This window comes from Colletes latitarsis, chromosome 8 (assembly GCF_051014445.1).
Source record: "Colletes latitarsis isolate SP2378_abdomen chromosome 8, iyColLati1, whole genome shotgun sequence".
Lineage (NCBI taxonomy): Eukaryota > Metazoa > Arthropoda > Insecta > Hymenoptera > Colletidae > Colletes > Colletes latitarsis.
The window spans coordinates 26,389,389-26,417,331 of NC_135141.1; the positions used below are offsets into that span (position 1 = coordinate 26,389,389).

The window sequence follows — 27,943 nt, forward strand, 5'->3', positions numbered from 1 at the left end:
ACCGTAACCACCGTCGATATGTGCTTATCATCGCGTTTTATTTTCATTCGTTTCAAAAATCAGGGAACGTAATTTATTTTTGATGCCTCGGTCTCTTCTTTTTGCTGTTCCGCGTAGCTAAAAGCGGCATCCCTTGACGCGACCCCCTTATAAACCTTAATGTCCCAATGGGGTCCGCGTTTCTAAAAAGTTGCCCCGACTCCTGCCGACCTTGCGGCATTTACGAGTGACAAGGCAACTTCCAGCACGAAAGCTCATCCGCGCGTCTCCGCGAAAGAACTGTTGACTCTTGAGAGCAACAGTCCCCCCGGTGGATCCCAGGCCTAGGGATTAAACGGTACCAAATTACATCAAGCTATTGTCCTCGTCGTCCAGACTGATCCTTGCCGCTAGATCAGTGATCTTACTGATTCGTAGCGATTGGAAAGAGTTTTGTCTCCTTGGACGTTGTACAGTCTACCACAGAGAGACGACTTGATCTCACACGCATTGTCGTTACTGGCTGAGTCGTTAGCAACTACAATTCCATCGCGTGACGAAGGATAAGACTGAGGTTACATTGGCGTAACCATGAATAGAACGAAAATGCATCTCTCGTGGTTATGGAGACTACTACTATGTAGCGTGTCGTCAGGGGATCTCCTTGTCCTTGCTCCGTCTAGGTGCTCAGCCAACAAGTCATCAATGATACCTGGAATTAGCGATGCACCAGTGATGATTCCTTGCGATGACAATTTCGCCGTTCCGTGTTATGGAGGGCCAGGACACGGTCGTTCGGGTCTTCATTTATGGGTTTTTACCGGCGGGGACGGTCGGTCCCGGGGTCTAGTAAATAAAGCGACGGACGCGGGAATTAAGTAGCGAGATAGCGCGACGTTTCCCTCGCCAGGAAATAGTATCTAGATAGGAGTAGAATCGAACCGTAGAGCCGGGGAGTAATTTCGCTAATGTCTTGGTCACGACTCGCTTCTGAATCCTTAAAACGGGTTTCCAATCTGATCCCTTGGATCCTGCTACGGCCGTCCCAGATTCGCCCCGAACGAAACGGCCGCTATTACATTAACAACGTCTTACTCGGTCGCGATGAAAAACCAGATATGATCTTGTCGCGTACGGTGAAGTTTCGTTTGGACGAGCACGCGATCGCGACCGTTCCGTGAACCCGTGAACCTGAAATCCTCTACCGTGGGTCCACGGCAACCGGTGAAAGTTCGTGCCACGTATCGCCGCGATCAGCGAAACACCGGTAATACCTCGCCCATAAATCCTGTTTCAGCTGATGACTTACTGCCTTTATCTGGCAAACCATCCGCCCACGCCGGCAACCGAGTTTTAAACAATATCTCACTTCGCGCACCTTGTACGACTAGCCCGCGTAAATGTCCGGTTGTAAGTACACGCGACGGGGGGAATTTAAGGGTATGTAAAGCGACCGGTGGCCGCTTCTTGAAAATGTTTCGCCCCGTGCACAGCTCCGACCACCGACCTGATGAATTCCCCTCGATTTCAAGGATACCGTACCCGCCAGCTTGCTGTCCGCTTAACCTTTTCGCCGCTGAATTAATCGCCCGGCTCTGAATAACTTTAACAGTTTATTTTTTAACTAGCTCGCCCGAGATCTCGAGTTTTGACAACATTTGTATCGCCAGGAAAGGTAGAATAATTCTATCGAGACTCGGAACCGATCTGCAACCCTTGCAACCAACTATCAACACACCGTCTACTGTATGAATGCCAAAGATTTATTGTACAAAAAAGAAACTATGGACTCCATCGTTGCTCACGTTAGATTTTCGGTAAGGAATTTTGTTCTCGAAAGTGCGTAGAGTTTCGGGGGTATGTCTACTGACCAAAAATGATTGTAATTGCCCCCCGCAACCGAAAATAATTTTTTCAGAACGATTTTAAACACATGAAATTTCAGGGGAATCATTCCATTCCTGGTCAGACATTGTGTTCTCGGTAAAGAATTTTTTTCTCGAAAGTGCGTAGGATTTCGGGGGTATGTCTATTCACCGAACATGATTGCAATTGACCCCTGCAGGCAAAAATAATTTTTTCAGAATGATTTGAAATTTTTTAATTTCGCCAAAAAATTTGTCCACCTTCTGTTATAATTATTCGGATAATCGGGTTAGGCCTGGGTTAGGTATTCTTCATTTTCGTCTTATTTTGGCCTCTAGAATCCCCCATTAAAATTTTTCCCAGGGGTGGAACACCCTGCATAATAAACCTGTCGCTAATGACCTTAGAATCGATGCAACATTAAACCCAAAGGAAAAAGAAACATTTGTATCTTGCAAAGTTCGCTTTCGTTGCCAACTAGGTTCCCAAATTTTAGCGAAAACGTTACGCACTCGCGCAAGGAGATTTACGTAATTCGATGTTCAAACGAGCAATCGAATAAGTGGCAATGGCGTCGTGTTCACCTATCTTTAATCGTGCACTTCATCTCGTCCTGACACGACGCAGAGATGTATGCAGCGTTATCGCATGACTCCTTCCTTGCGGTGGCCGACTTCTTGCCGCTCCTCGGGCTCTTCTCGCGTTTTCTCGTGTTGTTGCTCCCGTCGAGCCACCTACGTTGCTCTCGGGTACATCCCAAACGTCCTGGCATTATTTTATGGCACGGTTGGCCCGAACTGTTCGCCAATTCTATCCAAAGTCCAATGCTCGAGAGTGATCGACGGAAACGTGACGAACTCTGTGCCTGGGAGCTGCACGGGGAAAGATCTATCAATTCCAATTACTAATTCCCTGGGTCTTCGTACAAAATAGCATCCAACGTTGAAACTTGGAATACCTCTTCTGTTCTCAAGAAAAGAAAGAAGAGGCTGAACTCCGGTGCAACCAGGCACTAAAGAACACTCGTTGGAAACAATAGCTAAAACCCTGGTAACGCTATCAAGCTCGTTACAACGCCTACGTTGTTCGCGGATCGTCGATCTAGTACATCTTTAGCGCTTGCAGAGCTGACGGGGTCTTATCGTCTTATTTATACCCGGTGCTGCGGCTTTCTCGTAACGCGTGCACCGGTTATCCTCTTTTTTCCTCTTCTTTTTCCCGCCTTAATCTCGTCTATTACGGTATACGCAGGCTTAAACAAGCACCTTTATTATCGGTCGTGTTTAACAGACTCCCCCCGACTTCGCGCGCTGATTTCAATATCAGCGTGTAACCCAGACGGAAAAAGATCTCACCGAGTTTGTTGCTATCTGGACCGTGTATCACCGTGTCCGCGAGATCTCGTGGCCGTTTGCTTCGTAACAAACGAGACAACGGACCTCGTGGAATTAGTTCTCTTTCCCGTACGGGTCGCTCCACGCCCAAATCGATCATTTTCCCACCCAGTGTCAGGAACTCTGTTCGAACTGAAATACGTTGTAGTTCGCCTGGCGATGGGTGGAGTTTATTTACGATAAAAAAAATTGCCACACGAACTGCATATATTTCAATTAAAATCCCCGACACCCAGAGCGATCTATCGTTGCTTCCAGATAAGATCCGTGGAATAAAGGTTGTCGAGGGTTTCTACTTAATGGACCTCCAGTATGTATCTCAAGGCGATGGTTTCGCGAAGGGCGTAAGCCTGTCGGTAATTTTCTGCGCATTATACCTCTCGTTACACCTACGTAGTTCACAGATCACCGATTCCACTCGCGCCTCTCTAGCTCGCGACGTGACTTCGCATTATCGCTTCTGTTACGTTCAGCCTGTATCTTTTCGCGAGGGCTGAATCGCGTTCCGCTTCCCTTTGTCTCGGTCCCTGTCCTGCACGTGCGAGTACGAATTGTGTGTAAATGATTAGCTCTCGATCGCATTCAATTTCATCAATTACGAACGCCTCGAACCGCTGCAGAAGCCGAGGAGAGGCTCGCCAACCGATAGGAAACGAGAACAAGTTGCCTTATACCAAGAACAATGAGTCGAATCAGTTTTCAGGCGTGGAAAAGTAAAGTTTCGAGAACGACGGAAAGAGAGATGGTAACGTTAGTTATTTTTCCAAGAGGTAATAAAAAAATTGGGGAATATTCTCGAAAGGGAACACGGAACAATAATCACCAGGACAAGGAACACGTAAGATTTATGCGTGTCTCTCCGTTGATGGAGCAATCATTTATTCCGCGTATTAATTGATTATTCAGTCCCGATCGCGTACGCGATGATATATGACTCTATAGAGTACTCCGTTACGAACAGGAATCTACTAGTGGCGCGTGCATAAATTACCACGTTGATAACGAAACCCACGCATTTTCTTCGCGATCGTGTTTTCTTTTCCTGCTCAATGTCATGTATCCCTGCCGATGTTCGAACGGCTAAATAAATCTACCGGGGAAACGTTCTTTCACACTTAGCCCGGTTAAAAGATGTCGCATCGTGATAAATCTAATAACCAGTTAAAATTATATTCATGAATAATTCGACGTATTTCCGTTCCTTGGGATCGTATGTATCGTTGCAAATTACTATCGGGGTTGAATATCTGTATTTAACGAGCAAAGACAGCGAATAATTCTCAAACATCGGTCTTTATCAAACACGCTGTTTAGTCAGCATCTACGAATGATTTATTACAATTATAAGAAAAAGTTGTTGGAGCCAATATTTGGTTTAACACGTTCACTGTCCATGATCCGAATGTGGGTCATAGCGCCATACTTTTGGATACGCCGCCAAGGAACCGGACAGTGAACGCGTTGAAAAATTTTATTAGGATTTCTTTCCCTCCCCCCCCAAAAAAAGGTAAAATCTCGTGCAAATATTTCTGTCCTGGAGGGGGTAGGGGGAGAGAGATAACTTCGAAAGACCACGTGGTCAGGAATATCCAGAAACGACGATGAAAGAATGCGGCTGCACCGCGTGCAGATCGCACCGTTGCATCCAACGACGTGGAATTAGATGAAGATAGAGAAGCATGATGCATGATCGCGATTAGGCCAATAGGCGGAGGCCATTACAGATAAAGCTTTATGAGGACGAGGAGGAGAGGGAACTGCCGACGCAGGTAACAAGTGCATTATGTGCATTCGGCGCTCGATTCGCGGGGCCCTATTTCAGATTGATCTCCGATCGCAATTAAGCGCACGAAAGCGTTTCACGCCGAACAGGTCGGCTCGAATATCGAGCGAAACAGGCTTCGTTACACTTCCAGGCTCGTTAATCTTCCCCTAAAACGTATAATTGGAAACGTTAATTGGGTTACACGGACGCGGCGCGCGGCCGCTCAAGATAAGCACTTTGTTACGTGGATCGAAGCGACAATGACCCGTTAGTTGGGGAGAAAAATGTTAATTAGACGCCTGACATCCAGGGTCGAAGAACAGCGTCCGTCTATGGACCAACAACGAGTACATAGAAGAGGCGAGATTTTCGAACCTCCATTTTTTCCTAACCTCAACTGGGAACATTTTATCGAAGAACACAAGTTTAAATTCGTTCGTTGACTAAACTTCTCGTCGCGTCTCGTTCGATCGATTTTTAACCGACAGCGAAACAGCAGGCGAAAGTTGGTTTACGAATAAATCTGAAATCCTTATTCGTCATTCATGAATAAAAACTCGTTGCCAAACTCGTCGGTTCTGTATGAAAAACCTTCGGTCTACCGTGAGATCAATTCTCTGATTTTTATAATAACGGTCGCAGAATCTATCTAGATCCGATATATTATAAGCAGTAAAGTGATTATAATCACTGTTGCGTAGAAGTTGCTTAATTATTACAACAGTGCATCGAACGTAATGTCTGTATACGGTTAGTGTCGCGACAAGTTGCGTGTACGTGGTTACATAACCTCCTACCACGATTGCCACTGTTTGTTTACTTTTTGTCGAACGCGTCGTCGGAATGGTCAAAAAGGTTAATTCGATTTAACGAATGCGGCGCTAGATTCAAAAGTTTATATTAAGAGGATTCTACACCATTCAGAATATCACATTAGTGTACATCTTTAGATATGCTCGAGTACTTTGTGCTTCTCTGCTACAAGCACTCGAACGTTGCTACATCTACGTTCGAAAAGTAGCAGCGCAAATGTCGCGTTTCTGTTTCTTTCTAATCATGCATAAGTACAAAGGAAACGATGTTTCTCGATCGAGAAAAGATTGTTGCAAAAAAATTTCATGCGTAATAGAGAATATGAACACTTACTTGCGAACCACCCGTTACATCCGAGAACGTTGATGTTCATAGCGTACCGAATGTACGTGGAAACGTGTAATTTCGCGAACACACCGCTCCTCAAAGACTCTCGGTCTATACACCGTACGCGATAACTCGAAACAACACTTTTACCGATCTAACCGTACCGCGTGTCCCGCGATAAACCGTGCACGATTTTCGGAAGAACGTGTTCACCGCGTCGCGTTTCTGCTTTCGTCCCGATGTCGGCGGTCAGCTGGAGCGAGACGAACGTGGAATCGGTCAGGGTTCGTCGAGAACAGAGTGGTCACAGTGTAGCTCGTGCCCCGGCAACATCGGCTTCGCCACTATTCCCTGGTTGCACATGTTCCTCGCTATTAAGCAGTCTTCACACTGACTGCGTCCCCGTTCACGTTGGAGATTGGGACTGGATCCAAATATAATACGGTCGATTCGATGCAGCGACCTTCGACAAACAGTTGACAGGAATCAAGTACACGATGTATAGAGGAGCAATTAACGCCGATTGACTGGCGGTGACCTCTACTGATTTTTAACGAAAGTGGCCATCAAGCTTGTTTGCATGGAGATACCAAAGCGACACGATTTTTTTTCCCAACCGAATCTATCACGATACGACGTTTTTATACTCGTCGGTGTTCGAGTCTTGTTAAAGTTCGTGACAAGAATTAAATTTATACTAACGTCTTTCGATACTTTCGAAATTTACTCATTTACGAATTAAGAATTTTTCCCGCGTAAACGTTCGAGAAAAATCGCATCGACTATCCCGCCCTCTTCCTATTTCCAACTATCTATTGTCCACCATTTTGGAGGGAAAAAATTAGATGCCTCCTGCTGGCGTTAGAATTTTCTGAACTACTTGCATTGAAATACTTGCATTGTAACCTACATTCTTGTTTAAATTCGATCGTAAATTCTCGTGTCTGAACTTTAAACAATTCGAACTATGAATTTTTGAGGTTGTAGAACCGTTTATAAGATACTTAAAGTCGTCCTACTCTTTACGATGTGGTACAGCCGATTGTCCAACGTAGAATTAGTTGAAGCCAAGCACGCCTGTTCCGGGCGATCAAAATATACGATGAATTCGTGACACGCGGTAATCGTGACAGCTCGGTATGCGTGGACGCGAATTCTTGGCGCGCGACAAACAACGTAATGACCGTAGATGTTAACGCCAACGTGATTCTACTACCAATAAAACGAAACTAATCGTCAACGCGGATGACAGGGACGTCCGTTCTTTTACATTTATCACACCGAATTCGCGCACCCGCGTTCCGTCTCGCACCTCCTAAGTGAAGTTAGGCATTCCAGGTCAAGTGAACTTCGCGAATTTTGATTCGTCAAATTAACGCCCGAGGGAGCAACGTCACTGTTTTGACTCGTGTGTCACGGCCAAACGTTTTAACCTCATTCCAGAAACGCTAACGATTTCATTCTTCCTCGATCTATTGAAACGTTACGAGTACCTCGTGCAGCAAAATGTTCAGACGAGAACAAACGAATGCATCGACGTTAACGTTCGCGAGACGAGCAAGACAAAACGGGAAATTAGATCCTTACGCGAACGTACGTGCACGCAACGAGAAACGAATATCGAAGAATTGTATCTCCGTGCAAGCGCACGTTTTATCGACCCGACGAATCGAATAAAGAAACGTTCTAAAGTTACCTCTGACCGAGCAGCAGATCCTCGCCGGCCAATCGAACTGGAGGGATCCTCGCCGCCTCCCGGCTCGATTCGCTAATTTATTCCGAGATCGATTTCGTCGCTTCGAAAAGAACGAGCCGCCGCGGGATGCAGCGAGCACGCGTGACCAATACAGACACGCGTAACCCTTTGCGAGACGTACGAGACTCGTGGCGTAGAACGTGCACCGGTTCGAGGTGCGTCCGATCCGCGTAGGCCAACAGGCGATTGTTATTCGCGACGTTTGCCCGGCCTAGGAAGAGTACTTAGTTCGCGTAGTTGAGTGCGGGCGTAATAAGACTGCCTGCTGACGGCGGTAGCGCGGTTCGTGCCCGCGAGCGGCAGCAGCCATGGAAGCCCCTCTACCATGGCACTCTCCTGCAACTCCTCCGAGCAACCCAGCCAGCCATCCGTGCCGACTCGCCTGCCTACCAGGCCTCAGAGTGGGCCCCGGCACCGGAGTTCCATCCTGAATCGAAATGGTCGCTTTGCTTTCCGTCCTTTGCGCGAATCACGCGAGGCCTCGGGGCCACGCTTCGCTTCGGGGGACCGAAAGGGGTCCCCACGTGCTGGATTTTGCCTGCGGCTCCACGGTCGATAAAGAAGTTTAAAATCCCATATCTGTTCCGCGTAACGACGTGACTGACTCTCGAGGCCTCCGGGACGAGCACGGGGCTACGGTGTCGCGCGGCCGGCCGCTTATTGAAACTCGAACGAAGATAATCTCGACGCTCGCTTTACGATGGAAATTACGCGACGATGTAGGCGCGATGCTTCCTCGCGTGGCGTGATTACGAGTAGTATAAAGTAATATGATTTAACCGTTGTTCGCTTTTCTTCCCGCGTTCGAACTCTCGCCTCCCTATTAGCCAGAGTCGGGCAAACTTTCGTCGCGCGTAACGGACAATTATTTTCGATTCGTTCGTAAACTAGCCTTTGCTCACGACATCGCTCGCCTGGACGGCGATTTAAAAGAGCCTGCTAATGGACTTCGATAAAGGGGAATTAATTTATGGACGATTTAAATTTTCAAACCTAACCTAACACGTGGATAAAATTTTCTCAACTCTGTTAATAGCTTTCGCAACCTGCATTCTATCCTTTCATTGTGTCACGAGCTCGGGACCGAATGGATAATTAAGCGTAATTATGCACATACAAAGGATTCGAGGGGGAGATATCATTAAAATTTGAAGATCACTTACTTCGAAAATACGGGCTGAAATGATAGGCCGAGGATTTCGGGTTGTTTTATTGGGAAAATGGCGGCCCAAGTTTCCTCAGGTTTTTCAGAATAGCCGGTTTCGTGACTAAGGCTTTCACGATGGACTCGATCAACACCTGTTTCTGATTGTACGGCGGAAACGGCATTCCCTCCAAGTTGTGAACATACACATCACCTTCTATGTTTCCCGTCACTACCTGGTTACCATCTGACGTGAAGTCGAGCGTGACCAGTCTTGCGTTGGTGGGCGATGTCGTCACGGATGACGGGATGTAGGTCTTTCTTTTAATGTCCCAAATGCAGATCTCGTTGTTGACGATATTCGCGATGATCGTAGAATGCGTGGGCGACCAGACCGCGTATCGAACACAGGCCATAGTCGTGGACAGGGTGATCAACGGTTCTGTGAGCCCTTCGGCCCAGATTCGCGTGCACCAATCGGCGCCGCAGGTCAGAAAGATTTTCGGACAGAACGGAGAGAATAGCATCGAGTAGATCGGTCCGTCGTGTGCTAGAAAGCTCTCTATATGCTGGTACAGATAATTCGTCGAGCATTTGTAGATACAACCCTCGTCCGAGCCGACGAAATAGATGGTGCTCAAAGTGGGATGTCTACGGAGCACCAACGTACCAGGACTTCGGTTGATCGACGTGTCGTAAACGTTACAATGGGAAGTTCTACTAACTCCCGGTAACACACCCTCTATTCTGAATACCTTCATCATCGTCGTCGACATAAAGTCCTCGACGTATCGATAGCAGAATATGTGACCGTCCTGGTCGCAGGTGTAAATCTGTTCCTGGTAGGCGAACTGCTCGTCACCCGCCCACCATTGAACCTGCCACTGTGGCGAGCTGGAGGGAGACGTGGTCCTCTCGCTCTGTCGTATCACGTTGACGTAATTAATGCTCACGTCGATCACCTTGATCTGACCATCGTAGAAGCCAATAGCGAGCAAATTTGGTCGATCGCGGCTCCAATCAAGGTCCGACACCGGAACATCGAAAGGGTACGCACGACCCGGTACATCAGGATTCTTTGCGTTCCATATCAACACCAGTCCGTCTTTCGTTTCTGAATTCGCCCGTGCCCCGTATCCCACAGCCAGAATATTCTTATTGACGTAACTCCAACGAAAGGAGGACACTGGTCTGCCGCTACACGTTTCGAAGTTATAGGTCCAGAGTAGATCCAGACTGTACGTGAACTCTAAATCGAGGCTGCAGGGGTCCTGCTTGATCAGGCCGATGAAACGTTTTTGCGCGTGAATGAAAATATTGTTCGATATTATACGCTCCATTATGTGCACGGCGTTCAGGAAATTGATATGATTGAATATGTACGCTAGCTCTTCTTCGGGAGTTACCGGTTTCTTCTGCGTATCCACCTGTGGCAGTTTGGATTTTACCTCCTACGAGTTAAAAATTATATTAGTATGAAACCACGTGTTTGTAAAAGGATAGAAAGAATTGTAATGGTATAACAGTGCAAACCTCTGCCTGCCACATTTGCTCCATAGATTCCTTCGTGTGTACAATAAGCAGACCATCTCTTTCGGTCATCATTTCAGGTGCAGCAAAAGTGTCGTGGAAGACCCAATTATTCATAAGCATACCCCGATTTCTACGCATTCTTCTGCCGAGATACGTGCCCCGCGATTTTGTGAGAACTTGTATGCACTGGGTTTCGGCATCTACTAATTTTCTGTTCGATCCGGGCCCAACCGTTTTGTATTCATAATTCTCGTTTTCTTCCTTAATCGCCATACCCTCTGGCGTTCGTAAGTCGCCCGTGCGCGGCTGCATCTCGAAAATGAAAAACGTCTCTGTCTCCTTCAGAATCAACGTCACAGTTTCCGGCCGAGTAAGAAAAATGTTTGGATCGATGCTGAATGGATAGGATAACACAAAAATAGGATAATAGGATAATACCCCTGGGGGAAATTTTAATGGGAGATTCTAGGGGCCAAAATACGACGAAAATCAAGAATACCAATTCGTTGATTGAAGCTTCGTTAAAAAGTTATTAGCGTTTAAAGTTCCACTGGTAGAACGGTAATCTGGGAACAGCTGCGTGCGCACGACAGTGGTTCTCACTCATAAAATTGTAAGGTTGTCGATACGTCAGAACTTTAAACGTTAATAACTTTTTAACGAAGCCTCGATCAACAAATTGACATTCTTGATTTTCGTGTTATTTTGACCTCTAGAATCTCCCATTAAAATTTTTCCCAGGTCTGGCCGAACACCCTGTATACGAATTAATAACATTTATTTATTTTGTATTATTAATTATTTCGATATTGTGGTCTCGTTGTTACGCTCAAGGTAGCATAAATTAGCCTATCAAGGTTACTTCCCCCACTTTCACATCTCTTTGTCAGATACATATCACAGCTGATGGATAATTATTTAGATTTTCAAATTACCTGGGCAAATAAAATTGGGGAGGAGCTTTGTCTACGTCCTCATCAGGTAAATCTTCCGCTTGAGTGGCCCAGAAGCTTTCAAATTGCGAGTCATCCGCTATTATCATGCTAAGAGGCATCGATGACGTTCTGATGACCATGGATGAGCTTCTTTTCAGACTGCCCAAAGCGGACATGGAAGACATTATTTGCCCGATGCTGCCTGTTTGAGACAAACCAATCGCCTCAAATGCAGTCATCTGATGTTCGTCGATCGAACTGAACGTAGGGTGGGTCAGTAATTTTGGCGTGACGTCAATGTCATTGTCCGTCACGCGAATTTCTTGGCGTTGCTGCAGAAGAATTGAGGTTACGTTTTTGCCGGCAGTCTTGCGCGATCGTCCTATCGAGCTGAGTTTTAATTTCGAAGAGCTAGGACTCTCGAACTTATTCGAGGGAGTCAATTGAAGGATCCCTAGTTCGTCCGCTTTCATGCTGAAAAGAAATTGTTACACGTTTGTGTACTTTTCTTTATAAAATAGATTGAGGTTTAAGATACATAGATCGTGTTATTAATACCTGGAATTAAGTGCTTCTGACGATAAAAATACTACCGACGTATCGCAATATATACAAATACTACTCGAATCGATATAAATGATACTGCATGTAACGTGTACGATACGCAGTTTCAAAGATTTCAGCCCGTATCGAAAACGAACGTATTAAATAGTACTGTTGTCTTTAACTCCATGGTGACGTAGCAATCAATTTTAGTATAACCGCAATTTCGTCGACATCTCGCAGTTCTTTCAATGTAGATATACAATGAAATTTATTATTTATGCTTCAACACGGATATAATCGAATGATTACTATGGACAGAGTGAATCGAAATTATGTTATGTACTCGACTAATTTTACAGAATTCAAATGCATACAAAATGCATTGCACTGCACCGATAGTGTACTCTGTCGAAACGACGGAGAAGTTGCTCGAATCGTGTCCCACGGCCAGTCGATAAAAGACAAAACCGTCTACAGCTACGGTACAGCGTTAATCAAGTGATGGTTTTAAGTAATTGTGTTAAAATCGCGACTCGGCAACTGTAACGGTAGTCGAGGACACGTCTGATAAAAAAATAAAACGTGCAAGCATGTAAAGTTCGTACAAACGATTATTAACGATAACATTACGGTAGATAAGCTCTGACACATCGTCGTAAAATCTCTTACGTGTTATTCCGAACATCCGTTTCGCAAAAAATCATGAAAATCGTTTGACGACACTTACGCAATTGGGATAGTGGTGTGCGTGATACGTCCGATCACTTTTGAAACGACTATTGAGTTTGTGGAAGAATTGCATCGATAAGGGGGGCCCCGCAGTCAAAAGACTAAAGTAAGTGACACGAATTATGTCAGCAATGGCAGACACTGCTCGATTCGTATTTTGATGGGGGCTCGCGATCTTTGCCTGCCGAACATTACTCGATGAACTTCGATCATTGTTCAATTTTTGGCTAATATTTTGATAAAGTGGCTGCCCCGTATGTGACAGATCGTCAGTTGCATCGATACCTTCGAAGAAAATGTACGAAACATATCGATATTACTTTTACTTTTACTACCTACCTAGCTGTTACTTCTACGCTTTTTGTCGCGAACATATGACTTCCGATATTGCTTGTAGACACATGATGCGTCAGAAAATGGAAATGAATTCGAACTGTACGATATTGAATGATCGTAAATACAAATTGTATATTTTTTCTTTGATTATATACAATCTTAACCTTCAGCGGGATTTGACATTTACGTTTACGACTGCCGTTCGCACAGATTGTCATATTGTTTTCCTAATATTGTTTTTTCAATCGCGATAATGTCGTCACTGTCAAGCGATAAAAAACCAATTTATCGTACAAACTTTTTCCCCGTTATCATTACTCTATACAATAATAAAAATTAAGTAATACTTTTACTTTTATATTCAGAAATTTCTGTATTTTTTTTTTTTATGATTAATATATTGTACGTTCTTTAAATAGTGCCTTTACGTACAGAAATTTCTTTATTTCATTTTATAATTTATATCGCATATGTTTTCATCGGAGAATCACAATATTTGATCTATTTTACCAAAAAGTTTTTCATCATGAGCACTATGAAGGAAGAGGCAGGTCCTTCAAAGCCATTGGATTCTGCAACAGAGGATAACGAAAAGGATAATCGAATATTTGAGTGCAACATTTGTCTTGATACTGCAAAAGATGCAGTCATCAGCATGTGTGGACACTTATACTGGTAAGACACTATTTGGTATAAGTTATGAGTTTGTATCATTATTAAAATTAATATAATTTTAATCATAAATTATACATGCAGTTGGCCTTGCTTGTACCAGTGGTTACAGACCCGTCCAGTAAAACAAAAATGTCCTGTATGTAAAGCTGCAATCAGTAAAAATAAGGTCATTCCCTTGTATGGACGTGGAGCTACAAAGCATGAAGATCCAAGGTACATTTTGTTACATAAAAATATTACATTTCAGTAAAATTGCGGCGATGCTCGAGTTACGCGGTTTTGCAGCTATTTTATTTAAAAAGAAAATACATATGTAATTATAGATGAATGTTTTTAAATAAAAAAGATAATAGGTATTTCACGATAGTTCGTATACATTTCAGAATATTTCAGAGACTGATTCCGAGTCCCGATTTACACGGAATCAATTAACCGCGTAACTCGAGGGATACCTGTATAACAATACACGAAAGATTATATTATATGTTATTTTAGGAATAATGTACCACCACGTCCTGCTGGGCAGAGGACAGAATCTGAAAACAATATTGGATTCTTTAATTTAGGGTTTGGAGATGGTTCTTATATGTCATTTGGTATTGGAACGTTTCCATTTGCATTTTTCACATCAACTTTTAATTTTGGGGAAACACGACCTGGTGCAGGTAAAATACCTTACATGACCAGATATTTATTTAAAATTGCTTGAGAACTGCTAGAATTTAATTATTCTTCTTCATATAGCTCCTAGGGGAACACCTCAATACGTGGAAGAGCAATTCCTTTCAAAGGTGTTTCTGTTGGTGGCAATCATATTCATGTGTTGGCTTCTGATGGCATAATATTTTTGTTCGACCATTCTTCTTGCTCCATATTTTGTAATCCTATCTATTTGTTAGATCAACTCATTACATTTTTATTAATACATCAATCTTTCCCCGTTTGTGCAATCGTTGTTACTCGCTGTAGTAACTACACCTGCTTGAATAAACAAACGGGATTTAATTGTTGTAGTTCTAACATCTTTACATGTACATACATTTTATTTTTAATCTTTTGTGATCATAAGAAGAAAAGAATAAATTTTATATCTAAACACAACACCATTAATGTCCTTATTGGCAATGTAAAACAGATGTAGGTTGTCTCCTTATTATTATACTTTTACTAAACATACGTATTCAAGCAGGTCGTTTTTATGATTTTTGAAAATCTGAAACCTACTCTTATATTTATGTATATACATATATGTATAAATATATCATGGATAGATATGTAAGATATTACCTATGCAACAAAGAACATACATAACAGGTATTTTGCAAAAACCTAACAAACATAGTTTTATTATATTAATATGGACCTATGCAGGTTTAACAAACTGCTAATATAAACAGTGTATATAATCTGCATATATAAGTCAAATTGATACTAGATGCAAATGAAAGAAGGTTAATAACATAAACATAGTTTTTAATTTTTTTTGTTTTTATTTACATTATGGTTCTGAAGATGAAAAAAAGGTAATTACAAAATAATAAATTATGTTATATAACGGAAAAAGGTAAACTACAATAATTTACATTTTAATCCGATATTAAATAAGTTATTAAAATGGAGGTAAATTGACATTCCACGTATAGTTCTTACAAGTATATGAAAGTTATTAAATCTTGTAAAGAGATATATTTCGTATTAAAACTATATTGCTAATGTTATTTAATAAATACGATTTGTAATTCCTTTGAAAGTCAGACATTGTAAATTGCCTTACAAGTTTATTTAATATATAATTGTTAGAATAAACTTCAAATAAAATTATGAATATTGTTTATTTCATACAATTTTTTATCCCTCTGTATCTATACTCGTAAAAACCTGTTTAATCTTACAGAGAAAAATAATATTAGTGTCAAAGAAATAAAATTGTGCGAATCTTAAATCAAATTATTTATTAAAGATCATAAGCACATATATTAAATAACACAATTTGATCGAAGTATTCTGTAACAATATTTAAACATAGACAAATATATTACAGAAATTTAAATCATAGGTGTTTCAAAAATCTATTCTTAATCCTTAGTATTCTTATTACATAATCTTCTCCGTTTTTCTCTTTTTTTTGTAATGTTTACAAAAATAAATGTTTGTTACAATAAAAAAGAATAATACTGTGCAGATCACAAACAAGATGCATAAGTAAATGGTACTTCTCTACATAAGTTTCAATTGTATTAGAATCTACTGTAAGAGAAAATTATTTTACTTTTATTTACAGTAAGCTAAATGTTACACCACATCAATGATTATATCTAAATTTTTTATTAAAATGTTGGAACATTTAAAATCAGTGAAACATAATAACTAATATTTTAAAGCGAAATAGCACTTGCTTAATTTGTTAATACATGAAATTTACTTTGTAGCTAAATCTGATCAAAATCTAAACTTGGTACTTTAAACTTTTTACTTTGATCTATTCTACTATTTCCATTATATTATTTACTAAAATTTGAAATTGCTGTAACTCAGAAATACACTATTTATTCAACTAATATTAATTAATATATTAGGATAAAATGTAATTTCAAAAATAAAATCTGGACATTCAAAAGCATAGACAGCTCAAAATGTATATAAACCTTTAAAATTTGGAGACAGTTGATTTACCAATTTCAGTTTCATTAACAAAACAGAATAAATCAGTTTATAATGGAGACATAATTAACAACATACCTCATTCTTTAATAAACATTGTAAAGTGATTTCCCAAAATTACAAATATTTATTTGCTCTGACACTGAATGTATCTATGATAGATTTTATTTTTTACATCTCATCCTTTATTGCCTTTTTTGTAAAACCCTTAGATATTAATAAATTATTGCATTCCTCTCTAGTTAATTTTGATAAGGGTAATCTTTCCACTTCCTGAAAAATATGAGATTATTTTGTAATATGTAATGCATTTTGAACAATTATACTATACCTCATTATTTTTATCAAAGAGAACAAGTTCTGGCTCTGCTCCTCGAATATGTTTAAATTCAACTTTATTGCTATAAAATACTGTAAGGATTTATGTCAATAAAATTTCATATTATAGTATATTCAATTTTAGTCATTTGAGTAACATGTGTTTCTTATGGGACTCTCATTCATGCAACTAATGGGTGATAAAAAAACATGTATTTTGTTACTATGGAACATCTTATTATAGTCTGCATATATGGATTTTCAGGTATAATTACAGAATGAAGGTTTCAAAAATCAAGTACACGTAGACTGTATGATTATGAATCTTATGTAAGAATAATTGACTTGTCCTGTATGGCAAGCAAACAAATCTTATAAATTTGAAATAAAAGAGTAAATATTCCACCAACAATATGTATTTGCTAAACAATTATATGAATTATGAGAATATATGATATTTAAATAATTTCTAATTAAGGATACTAATTAGGCAAGTCCTCGAAGATGAAGTTTTTTACGTCTGGAAGCCAATTCAGTCTGCATCCACTGCAGCTCTGGAAATATTTTTTAATACTTTGAACTACTGTAATTTAACATAAAAGTATGACGTATCAACGTATTAAAGTTTACTCTAATAAAAATATATAAATTAGGTACCTCGACTATTGCAGATGTATAATAATTACTCGTCGAGTTGACGTTTGAAATAGCAAAAATAAGCACAAGAAAATAGATGCAACCGACTGAAGGAGCCATGTTTACTTCACTAAAACGGAAGTCGCACATGTATCATCGTTTTTTCGATAATGTTGTTTTTTTTTGTGAAAAATTATTAGGAATTTTTAATACTTCCAATATAGGTACATTAAAAGTATGGTTGCCTTAAAGGAATATATAAAAGGATATTTTCCATAAATATTTATTTCTTATTAAAATTATTTTATCGATATTACAACCATTTTATAAATTATGTTTATAAAATGTGCCGTTCAAGCACTTTTCAATATTTGCAATCTAACTTATAGGTTTGAATTTTCAATTGTTTGAAACGTACTATGCGTACTTATTTAAATTTATACCGAAATTTATAGTAGTTAATCGACTCAGACTTAAACACCATGCGCAGTGATCAGGTATCCCATGTCTGAAAATGGCGCTTTCTTGTGCGAGTAAGTTTTTCGTTTTTATATCAGTGGTTCTTAATTAAAAGTATAAATATTTGTACGAAATCTCTATCAGTAATCTCAGATAATAAGATTCAATTTAAACTATTAGTTTTCGTGATTAAAGTTACGATTCATACCGGCACTTACTAAACATAACCCAACATGTTTCGCATTGCCGCCAATCTCTTAGACAAATAAATATATATTTTCAGTTTCTAATGAAGTTCCGGAACACCCAGTCGTATCTCCTGTATCAGGCTCTATATTTGAAAGACGTTTAATTGAAAAGTATGTAACAGAAAATGGGGTGGATCCTATTACTGGAAAGGAGTTGACTATTGATCAACTTATTGACATTAAAAGTACGTTATTCTATGTTCTTTTTTAGTTCAGCATTATTCAACTTTGTATAACATTTGTTTTCATTTCTTTACAGCCACTCCAATAGTTAAGCCTAAACCACCAAGTGCCACATCCATTCCAGCTATTTTAAAGATTCTACAAGACGAATGGGATGCTGTAATGTTACACTCATTTACCCTTAGACAACAACTTCAGACAGCCCGTCAAGAATTATCTCATGCTTTGTACCAACATGATGCAGCATGTCGTGTAATTGCTAGATTGACAAAAGAAGTAACAGCTGCTAGAGAAGCTTTGGCTACTTTGAAACCACAGGCTGGAATTGTTCAAGCTACTACTATTCCCCAACCTGTATGAAAATTATACACTAATCATATAAATGTGTTATTTCCAGTACATAAAATAACAAATTATTTTACTACAGGCTGTGGCTGTTGAAGCTGGTGGCACTGCTGCTCAGCCTATGGAACAAGCTGGTATTACCGATGATGTGATACAAAAGCTTCAAGAAAGAGCTACAGTGCTCACTCAGGAACGAAAACGTCGCGGACGTTCAGTTCCTGAAGATTTGCTTCCACAAGATAGTATTCGCGCGTTTCAGACGCTTGCATCTCATCCTGTAATATTGCTTTTTATAATCCTTAACCCTCCAGCCGCGGGCGATTTTCTTCCAAGACTGTGACTCCGACAATGTCTCCGACGTCAGTTGAGACTCGACGATCGTGGCGGAAGTATCAGAAGAATTTGAAATAGATTCAACGTAGAAATAGCGACTCGCGAAACGCGCTATGAGCGTTCCCCGCGGTTGGAGAGTTAATAGTTGTCTAATCAAATTTTGAGTACATTGTTTCAATTGTTAATTGTTTAAGGGTCTCCATTCTGCTAGTGTGCCTGGAATACTTGCACTAGATATACATAGTGCAGATACTAGCAAGATTTTAACAGGTGGTGCTGATAAAAATGCTACAGTATTTAATAAAGATACAGAACAAGTTGTTGCAATACTGAAAGGACATACCAAAAAAGTATAAATTGTTTATATTTTTTTGCATATGTGTGAACTCCTTTCATGTCTATAAATTCCGTTTTAATGTTATTTAGGTTACTCGTGTAATTTATCATCCAGAAGAAGATATAGTAATGACTGCATCACCTGATACCACAATACGAGTATGGAATGTCGGAACTAGTCAGACAACACTGTTGTTGAAGGCTCATGATGCTCCTGTAACTGGACTATCTTTACATCCAACGGGCGATTATTTATTAAGTTCGTCATTAGATCAGCATTGGGCGTTTTCGGACATACGTACTGGCAGATTATTAACTAAGGTGTCTACAATTTACCATAAAAGTATCTCATGTTAAATAGTCAGCGAGCATGTTTTACACTTTATCTTATAATAGGTTGCTGGCCAAGTTAGCCAACCCCTTACTACAGCGCAGTTTCATCCTGACGGATTGATTTTCGGTACTGGTACTGCAGATTCTCAAGTGAAAATTTGGGATTTGAAAGAGCAGTCAAATGTAGCTAATTTCCCGGGTCATTCGGGACCAATTACGGCGATTAGTTTCTCCGAAAATGGTTATTACTTAGCTACAGCCGCTGAGGATTCATGCGTAAAACTTTGGGATTTGCGTAAATTGAAGAATTTTAAAACACTTCAATTAGAAGAGTCGTATGAAGTCAAAGATATTTGCTTTGATCAAAGTGGAACATATCTAGCAGTAGCTGGCACAGACGTGAGGTAAGAATTTTACTTAAAAAACGTGTTGCGTTGCAACTGCGTAGTAATTTTTTTTTTTTATTTATTTTCATTTAATTCGTTTTCAGGGTATACTTGTGCAAACAATGGCAAGAACTGAAAGTTCTTAATGATCACACAGCTGCTGCAACCGGTGTTCGTTTCGGAAAACATGCACAGTACATAGCTTCTACTAGTATGGACAGAACATTAAAACTTTATGGACTACCTTGAATACATAGTAACAAAAGCACATTAATTTAAGAACAATTTAAATTAGAACTTGTACTATAAGTTTATTACAAATGACTATGACAAATGCTTTTATCAAGAAAATTATTTGATTCAGATTTAATATTTTCACTTACGAATTCTTTAAAAGAATTTTAGACAAAAATGATGATGAGCAAGTAACATTGCAATGAATGGATTTGTGCGTGTCTTTTGTAGATATTTGTTAAGAGATCATAAGCCTTAGAAATTAAAATATCCTTGCGGATACTAATACTATTTTTAGGCTATCTATTTTGGTCGAAAAATTAGATTTATTCGCTTGTTAAAATCTTACACATTTAATTCTTACACCAAAACGAGTGACTGAAAGATATTGATAACTAAAGTGTTACACTCATTTTCAAGATTTCTTAGTCCGATCTTAAGATTAGACTTCAAATTCCTAGCATAACGATAATGTTTTATAAATTTGTTTAACCTTAAATGTCTTGAAATTCTACAGAAAGCTACCAAATAGACATTACATTTATTCCGTGCATGAAAAGATTTATGAAGTTTAAGCGTATGGATGTCGTTAATCGTTAATGATTTCGTTTCCGATACCTTGTAAAACAAAGTACAAATGTCAAATAGCAGTACATGGTATTATAAAATCAACACTATATAAGCAATTATTTTTATGAAAAAAAAAAAAATGTATTACAAAGTTTCTTGAGCGTCGTATAACTCTACTCAGACTACATACCTTTCAAAACTGAAATACAATTTGTTCCGAGTAGAAAAATGAAACTGATTTATTCCACTGTCTTATAATCTACGTACGTTTAATAAAATTCTAAATTCGTCGACATCGAGCACAAAAAGTGAAGCACACCATAAGAATTGAATTCGATAATTTACTTCGTTGATCTTATGGCGCCACTAGTCACGTGCTTTTTAACCTAACCTAATATCCTTTGTCCTCAATATCCAGCCTCGAATCAAATTAATAACAATGGCCGTCGTAGTTGGCTGTCATTCGGTGGTATACGCGGATTATGTGACAGTGAGAAACGCGTGGCGAGTGGCAATCGCTGCCGATCGGTTAGAGTGATTATTTCTCGAATGAAATCAACGTGACATACACTACTGTAAAGGATGATTTTCTAGTGGGTGGTTGAATCACGGTATCAACTAGTAACCACGGATGACCAGCTGACAATGTTTTGCCATTAGCATAATTTAGTGCTTAGCGGGCACTCGCGGTAAATCCAGGATGTTTAAAGCCGAGGAGTCGTCAAAAGACAGCTTCCTTCAACAAACGAAGGCTGCTAGAGAGGAAAGAGCTCACGAGAAAGATAGAGAAGCTGCTGTCACCTTAATTCAAGCTTATGTTAGAGGATGGTTGACCCGTAAAAGAATATTGTGAGTTTTCTGTTATTGAATCACGTTTATGCCCCTGTTCCTCTCATATGATACTTACATACATGTATACGATGCATCAATTATTTATTGTTTATTGTAAACAAAGCACTTTTATCGTTAATCGATTGCTAATAATTATTTATTTACACTCTCGTCAATTTTTTATCGGACTGTCGAAATACTTCGAACTTGTATTGTTTTATTGCAAAGTGTTTGAGTTACTATAAATTTAATATACTTAAACAAAGTATATTATTTTCAGAGAAGAATTTGATACAAATTTTCTCAACGATGGTGGCACAGATACTAATATAGAACTGAAACCTGCTTTGCACATGTACAAGATTATTTCTAAATTTTTGTATGTATATAAAAAAGAAAGGGATCAAGAAAGAATAGAAAAATTATGTAGGTATGTACATACAAGAGTGCATAGTACAATTTCTTACGTATACGAACAAAATAATCAAAAATTATAAAAAGCAACAAAACCAGTGACAGAAAATAATGTTTTAGATATTTAGTGTGGACTCTTGATTCAGAGTCTCCAGAGACTTCGTACGTGGGACTTGTACTGAACAAAGATCACTACAAATCATGGATAATGCAAATGAAAACATTATTACTTTATTGTCTAACTGGTTTAGAGAATCTTAAACCAGAAAGAGTTTGCGATCATATATCCATCCATTTGAGGTTGCACATGTTAGTTAGTTTTACATCGTCAAGAACATGGGCAATTTTGAAAGTAGGGGGTATGGAGAAACTAAGGGTTGGCATGAATCAGCTCTGTGCAAATATAATGGGCCACCTAGTCAATAATGGGTTCTATCCCATTATGCAGGTGATTATCTTGTTAATAACAGTTCTTCCAAGAGAATGCTGCTCTTTTCTTTGAGAAATAAGTTGCATTTTTTTTAATAGGAGAAAGTTAATGTTTTATTTCCTAACTTATCCTTTTTGTTTTAGGCTTTTTTATTAAAGGGATTGGGTAGGGTGGAAATTGCTTTGAAACCAATTGCACTTTCAGCAGTAGTTACATTGGCATTGGGGCCCCTAATTTCTTCTCAAATGTCAGACAAATTGGTATCTCTATTTTTAATTAACATTTTTAGTGTACCTGCTTTGGTCTATCATCTAAATAGTATATCATCTGTGGTACGTTGAAAAGAATATTTTAATACAAATTTCATCTTACATTACATATTGATTTTTATAATATATTTCTAGTGTAGTTCATCCTTTATTACTTGCAATTTGTTTGCGCGAAGTTTGGAGTTGTTAAATTTGGAGCAAAATTTGAGAATAGTTTTTAATGCTTTAGAAGGTAGCTATGCATTGTGCTTACTAGCCAATTTAATACAATTGGCTAATATTGAAAGAGAGGAAGTACTGAGAGAGCTATATTTTCCTTCTTTTACGGTACAGATTTATTATGGAGAACGTAATTTTTATGTAGTTTATAAAATCAATTGTAACTTTTTATAAAATGTTATAGTTTGTTGTAACAAAAATGTTGGAAGCGTGTCAACAATACGTAGTTGCAAAACAAAGTAATTTAACACATTGGCACCCTATTTTGGGGTGGCTTGCCCTAAAGGTTGACACAACTTTGCAAGAACCTATTCCATATGTAAAAACACAATTAGCATGTTTATGGACGGGAAGAATAGTTGCACAATTAATTGGTAAAATTAAATACTTTAATCTTTTAAAGATGTCTGTTTTAGTGTTAAAATAAATCGGTAATTTTGTATTAGGTCAACCATTAACAGAACTTATAGAGAAAGAGATACCTCCGTCGTTAGAGCAACAGGGCACATCTGTTGGTACTAACATTTTTCGAAGGGCGTTTCTGGAAGCACGTACAAATAGAAATAATAATACTAAAAATTACAGGAAATTGGGAAGCCCAGAAACTACTAGAATATCCTTAATTTGTTCTCTTTATCAAATTGCTTTACATACACTTACACAGATGAAGATGGAGATACTAACTGGTATGTACATACTACATACGTATATAAATAACTTTGAAAACATTAGTATCTACGTATTCGTTTGTAACAGGTTTATGCTATCAAGATAAAATTTTATACCACATGTATTTATTCTTGGGAACATTGGGTCCATATTGTGGTTTGAAGGCATTTTTAGACCATTTAGCTGCAAATACAAAATGTACAGCACCTGAATTTCAAATGTTGATATTATTTTCTGATTGTATGACGCACTACGTTACGTGAGTTCATAAAAACATATTTGAACAAGTATCCAACGGTGTCAGTCACATTATTACCATTGTTTCTTTTTCAGAATTTTAGATGATATGGAAATGTACGAACAGCAAGAACCGTTCAAGCTTAGCGATTTTGTAACGATATCATATTTTTTAAATCAGTTTTTGTACAAGGCAGTTTTGAATAACTTGTTTGGTGCGTATTTCAACCTTTTCATTATGTTTATTTGCATCGAATTTGAAATTGTTTCTTGTTTCTGCACACATTTATGAATGATAAACGGTTTAGCTATGTACTGAAGTTTTAGATGTTCCAGACCTGAAATCGGTTCCTAATAATCCTTTGTTCACCTCTCTTCACACACTTTTAATGGCAATCTATCGACGGGATTGTAGACGGATGTTTTGTCCGGATGGGCATTGGTTGGCGAAGTTAAGTACTTTGACCTAAATACTTTACAGACTGTGCGACACGATTTTAAAATTGAAACGCTCGCACAACAGGAAGTTCGAGTGTCTGGTTTTCTTGCAGACTTGGAGAAGGGTAGACGCGGTGCGGCTCTTCTTCTTTCCAAAATGCCTCATGTTATTCCTCACTCGGAACGCGTGGTACTGTTTCGTAAGCACGTGGCTAACGAGAAAGCAGTACTGGGTTTAACCGAAAGTGCTTGCAATAGTACACCGACAACGCTTATCGTTGTTCATAGGTACTTGCACTAATTATTACTTTCGTTGGAAACGTTATGTAAAAATCAGGATGTAAATATTTTGTAGGACACGTATAGTAGAGGACGGATATCGTCAACTTGCCATGTTACCTTCTCAAGCGCTTAAAGGTGTGATCAGAGTTCGTTTCGTAAACGAGCAAGGTTTAGCCGAAGCTGGTATCGATCAAGATGGAGTATTTAAAGAATTCTTAGAGGAGACAATAAAGAAAGTTTTCGATCCATCTTTAAATTTATTTAAAGCTACTAGTGAAAATCGACTTTATCCATCTCCCACATCCTCTATGCAAGATAATCACTTGCAACTGTTTGAGTTTGTTGGTCGTATGTTGGGTAAAGCGGTCTACGAAGTGAGTGATTATTCGATAATTCTCGAATAAACGATTACTCGATATTACACATTACATGTGTTTTAGGGTATCGTTGTAGATGTACCTTTCGCATCCTTCTTTGTTTCCCAATTTTCTGGGCAAACTGGAGGAGCATTGTACAGCTGGCTGGACGAATTGGCGTCTTTAGATCGGGACTTATACCGAAGTCTTACTCTTGTAAAGCATTATAAGGGCGATGTCAGACAGTTAGAATTAACTTTCTCCCTTGACGAAGACGTTTTAGGTAAATTAGTCACACACGAGTTGGTTCCTGGAGGACGAGCGGTGCCGGTCACCAACGAGAAAAAAATTAATTATATACACTTAATGGCCCACTTCAGAATGCATATGCAAATAAAAGATCAGACGACTGCTTTCATTAGGGGGTTCCGTTCTATCATTAATCTTGAGTGGTTGGCGTTATTTTCAACTCCAGAGGTAAGATGAGAGTTCGTTAGAGCTATAATGTTAAGTAAAAAATATTGTCTAAAATATTTTTCTTTTTAGTTGCAAAGATTAATATCGGGCGATAACGTTCCGTTGGATTTACGGGATTTACGGAAACACACGCAATATTACGGTGGTTTTCATGACAGTCATCGTGTTGTATGCTGGTTGTGGGATATTTTGGAGAAAGATTTTTCAGAAGAGGAACGGGGCTTATTCCTAAAGGTATATTATTCCTAAAGCAATATTACGATCGAATAATCATCAGTATTGCCTTTATGTTTATATTACTTCATAGTTTGTTACAAGCTGCTCAAAATCACCACTGTTGGGTTTTGCACACTTAGAGCCACCGTTCTCGATTCGTTGCGTAGAGGTTGGCGACGACGAAGATACGGGTGATACAATCGGTATGAAAGTGTACATGTTATTTAAATAATCACATATTTCCTGTGTATTATATTGATTTATATGTGCGCGAATTGTTTTCTTTTTATATCAGGTAGTGTTATAAGGGGGTTCTTTACGATTCGTAAAAAGGATCCGCAGAATCGTTTGCCCACATCGTCCACGTGTTTCAATCTCCTTAAATTACCAAATTACCAAAAGAAAAGTACATTGCGCGAGAAGCTGCGTTACGCTGTCACTAGTAACACAGGCTTCGAGCTTTCTTAATTTATAACCGATTTAACGGTGTGCCAGAATGGTATCGTCGCTCAATAATACCTAACGAAAATTTATACAAAGTGATTCAGTGGTGTCCGGCAAGGTGTTTTCAGTGATACCGCAGACTTTGAACTGAACGAATTGACAATTCGTATACATTATCTGTACAAAATTTAAAAAAAGAACTGTCGCGAATCAAGTCGAAGATTCGCATAAATTTTATCAGATATTATACGTACGAAGTGGCAAAGTTATCGCTTTCGTTACCTTCTCTAGAGATTGTTGATATACTCACGAATAAATTTGGTTCAACTAAATTTTAATTTACGGTTAATGCAAAATACGAACCAATATTTTGTACTTGTTGATATTTTGATAAGATTTGGTTTTTCCATGCACAATTACGGGTGTACGTATCCGTTAATTTAAACCTATTCGTCTCGCTCCGTTTTCAATTTTTATTTTAATACACTCTCTCGCCAAATGGATAGATTACTTATGGTGTAAAGCACACTATACCTCATGAGCTTAATATTACTAATACTTGCGCGCTTGTTAGTTCATAGTACCATGGGTTAATGTTAGACAATTAAAGACAGCAGTAAACACACGAAGTGAACGTTAAATGTCCGTGCTCATTGGTGCCCAGTGAACAATAACAAAAAAAAAGACAAAGATTCACAAATTTCTAAAGATGTTCGAATTACTGGAAAGTCGAGGCTCCATTTTAAGGAGAGCTATTTTCTCAAAATTTTGTACAAATTTATGAAAGGATGTGTAAAAGAGAACTATGATCTGTGTGGAAATATATGCGTATATAGTGTATCATTGGACGCTCGTATGTTTAAACCCCCCTGTCGTGCAAACTTTAATGTCAGTTTCTTCGGATCGAACGAGTTGTGATGATTGTTCTCCTACTTGAGTGTTTCAAGCTGAATTTCTTGTAATTTTATCGTGTCTGTGGTCTTTATATGAATCTAGTGGATACGAACGACAAAAGGGAGCACAAGGACCGTGTTATCTGCAATAGAGCGAGGAATAACGAATGATAGAGTGGAATTTATTTTTCACGCAGTCCACGCGTAATTTCGGCAGATGACTGGAGAATATTGTCGAAGGGAATTCGGTCAGACCAAAGATAGAAGCCTATTTAATGTGAGAAGAGATGATTTGAGATGTAAACCTTTTCATATTTTCCTACACGATCGTATTGTAAGTTTTCAGGCCTGTATTCACAGATTGTGTCTATATCGAACAAGAGTAATTAACGGGCGTTTCTAGACGGATAGAAATAAATTATAAGAAAGAAATAGGTTTAATCGCGTACCAACTAGTTCGTTAACGTGCACAATGTGATTGTTAGAAAGAAAGAAAAATTATTTTTCATTATGTACAGAAAGCAAAAGGTACGAACAGAATAATTTTGGCCTTTGTTACTTTCGATCAGAATTTTATCGGATTTACTACACTCGTAATGTTAATTGTGAATACATGCCTCGCAAATATGTGTACGATTGAACGAAAAAAAAAAAACCAGATAATACTCTCCTTTATGGGTATACTTATCACCGAAACGATACATGTATATGATAAATGTGGATATTGATACAAACATGGATATATGCAATAAAATGTCAAATAAAACTGTTACGGTTGTAAGATAAGACCGACGAGTTTTCTTCCGAGACCTGTTTTTATTAACGTATCCCACTATTTTCATTTGGTACATAAATTCAATCGTACGTAAATATAACAAACGCAATGCAAAGATTTGTAAAAATGCAATCGATTTTTTCTTACAATCGT

At 38.8% G+C, this 27,943-nt stretch overlaps 6 protein-coding genes across 16 annotated transcripts in view; 3 read left to right on the top strand and 3 right to left on the bottom strand.

Moving 5' to 3' along the window:
* Positions 1-8,430, bottom strand: part of LOC143345080 (uncharacterized) — a 74,226-nt gene extending 65,796 nt beyond the window's left edge. The window contains exons 1-2 of one of the 4 annotated variants that reach the window (XM_076771848.1): positions 7,841-8,430; positions 6,151-6,607 (exon numbers count right to left, since the gene is read on the bottom strand). In XM_076771848.1, the coding sequence (XP_076627963.1) occupies positions 6,151-6,190 (40 nt within the window). In that variant the 5' untranslated portion in view covers positions 6,191-6,607; positions 7,841-8,430. Of the gene's footprint in view, positions 1-6,150; positions 6,608-7,163; positions 7,218-7,840 lie in introns of those variants that run through there. The other 3 variants (XM_076771850.1, XM_076771849.1, XM_076771852.1) reach the window with 3 other exon arrangements.
* The window catches only part of LOC143345083 (E3 ubiquitin-protein ligase RNF185), a 30,215-nt gene extending 14,596 nt beyond the window's left edge, over positions 1-15,619 (top strand). Inside the window, exons 1-6 of one of the 4 annotated variants that reach the window (XM_076771857.1) lie at positions 12,493-12,893; positions 13,032-13,085; positions 13,641-13,798; positions 13,880-14,011; positions 14,294-14,463; positions 14,543-15,619. In XM_076771857.1, coding sequence (XP_076627972.1) covers positions 13,650-13,798; positions 13,880-14,011; positions 14,294-14,463; positions 14,543-14,640 — 549 coding nt within the window. In that variant the 5' untranslated portion in view covers positions 12,493-12,893; positions 13,032-13,085; positions 13,641-13,649 and the 3' untranslated portion in view covers positions 14,641-15,619. The other 3 variants (XM_076771854.1, XM_076771855.1, XM_076771858.1) reach the window with 3 other exon arrangements.
* Positions 9,110-11,992, bottom strand: LOC143344974 (dynein axonemal intermediate chain 4). The gene is made up of 4 exons (XM_076771628.1): positions 11,513-11,992; positions 10,853-10,889; positions 10,578-10,763; positions 9,110-10,495 (listed from the first exon to the last, which is right to left on the bottom strand). Exons 1-4 carry the CDS (start codon positions 11,983-11,985, stop codon positions 9,110-9,112), a joined length of 2,082 nt encoding a protein of 693 aa, XP_076627743.1. The 5' UTR covers positions 11,986-11,992.
* A 238-nt stretch (positions 15,620-15,857) lies between the features above and the next one.
* LOC143345084 (selenoprotein M-like) lies at positions 15,858-21,179 on the bottom strand. Of its 3 annotated transcripts, XM_076771859.1 has the most exons (6): positions 21,031-21,151; positions 18,091-18,203; positions 17,435-17,543; positions 17,261-17,331; positions 16,791-16,860; positions 15,858-16,732 (listed from the first exon to the last, which is right to left on the bottom strand). In XM_076771859.1, the coding sequence occupies exons 2-6, from the start codon at positions 18,114-18,116 to the stop codon at positions 16,631-16,633; spliced, it is 378 nt and encodes a 125-aa protein (XP_076627974.1). In that variant the 5' UTR covers positions 18,117-18,203; positions 21,031-21,151; the 3' UTR covers positions 15,858-16,630. The 3 variants fall into 3 exon arrangements, with proteins under 3 accessions (XP_076627974.1, XP_076627976.1, XP_076627975.1); XM_076771861.1 differs by lacking the exon at positions 18,091-18,203 and having other exon boundaries at positions 21,031-21,179; XM_076771860.1 differs by lacking the exon at positions 21,031-21,151 and having other exon boundaries at positions 18,081-18,162.
* Prp19 (pre-mRNA processing factor 19) lies at positions 17,914-21,001 on the top strand. Its single transcript, XM_076771847.1, has 8 exons — positions 17,914-17,946; positions 18,156-18,305; positions 18,380-18,657; positions 18,731-18,925; positions 19,176-19,331; positions 19,408-19,638; positions 19,714-20,054; positions 20,141-21,001. The coding sequence occupies exons 1-8, from the start codon at positions 17,928-17,930 to the stop codon at positions 20,283-20,285; spliced, it is 1,515 nt and encodes a 504-aa protein (XP_076627962.1). The 5' UTR covers positions 17,914-17,927; the 3' UTR covers positions 20,286-21,001.
* A 95-nt stretch (positions 21,180-21,274) lies between the features above and the next one.
* Positions 21,275-27,801, top strand: LOC143345078 (ubiquitin-protein ligase E3B). 3 transcript variants are annotated; one of them, XM_076771844.1, is made up of 16 exons: positions 21,275-21,689; positions 21,952-22,101; positions 22,206-22,533; positions 22,659-22,847; positions 22,920-23,111; positions 23,188-23,377; positions 23,450-23,689; positions 23,760-23,931; positions 24,006-24,124; positions 24,231-24,365; positions 24,437-24,635; positions 24,703-25,003; positions 25,070-25,462; positions 25,532-25,696; positions 25,770-25,881; positions 25,974-27,801. In XM_076771844.1, the coding sequence occupies exons 1-16, from the start codon at positions 21,541-21,543 to the stop codon at positions 26,144-26,146; spliced, it is 3,207 nt and encodes a 1,068-aa protein (XP_076627959.1). In that variant the 5' UTR covers positions 21,275-21,540; the 3' UTR covers positions 26,147-27,801. The 3 variants fall into 3 exon arrangements, with proteins under 3 accessions (XP_076627959.1, XP_076627960.1, XP_076627961.1); XM_076771845.1 differs by having other exon boundaries at positions 24,237-24,365; XM_076771846.1 differs by having other exon boundaries at positions 24,246-24,365.
* Positions 27,802-27,943: the final 142 nt, after the last annotated feature.

Coding starts and splice junctions, on each gene's coding strand:
- LOC143344974 (XM_076771628.1), bottom strand. CDS start 11,985: ATGAAAGCGGACGAACTAGGGATCCTTCAATTGACTCCCTCGAATAAG. Junction 10,764..10,852: donor CGACTTACGAACGCCAGAGG/GTATGGCGATTA, acceptor GCCGAAACCCAG/TGCATACAAGTTCTCACAAA. Junction 10,496..10,577: donor AGCAAATGTGGCAGGCAGAG/GTTTGCACTGTT, acceptor TTTAACTCGTAG/GAGGTAAAATCCAAACTGCC.
- Prp19 (XM_076771847.1), top strand. Junction 19,332..19,407: donor TGAAAGGACATACCAAAAAA/GTATAAATTGTT, acceptor AATGTTATTTAG/GTTACTCGTGTAATTTATCA. Junction 19,639..19,713: donor CTGGCAGATTATTAACTAAG/GTGTCTACAATT, acceptor ATCTTATAATAG/GTTGCTGGCCAAGTTAGCCA.
- LOC143345084 (XM_076771859.1), bottom strand. CDS start 18,116: ATGCGAAACATGTTGGGTTATGTTTA. Junction 16,861..17,260: donor TTCGAGGACTTGCCTAATTA/GTATCCTTAATT, acceptor AGTATTTTATAG/CAATAAAGTTGAATTTAAAC. Junction 16,733..16,790: donor TCTTTGATAAAAATAATGAG/GTATAGTATAAT, acceptor CATATTTTTCAG/GAAGTGGAAAGATTACCCTT.
- LOC143345078 (XM_076771844.1), top strand. CDS start 21,541: ATGTTTAAAGCCGAGGAGTCGTCAAAAGACAGCTTCCTTCAACAAACG. Junction 23,932..24,005: donor TGTATGACGCACTACGTTAC/GTGAGTTCATAA, acceptor TTTCTTTTTCAG/AATTTTAGATGATATGGAAA. Junction 25,463..25,531: donor CGTTATTTTCAACTCCAGAG/GTAAGATGAGAG, acceptor TTTTCTTTTTAG/TTGCAAAGATTAATATCGGG.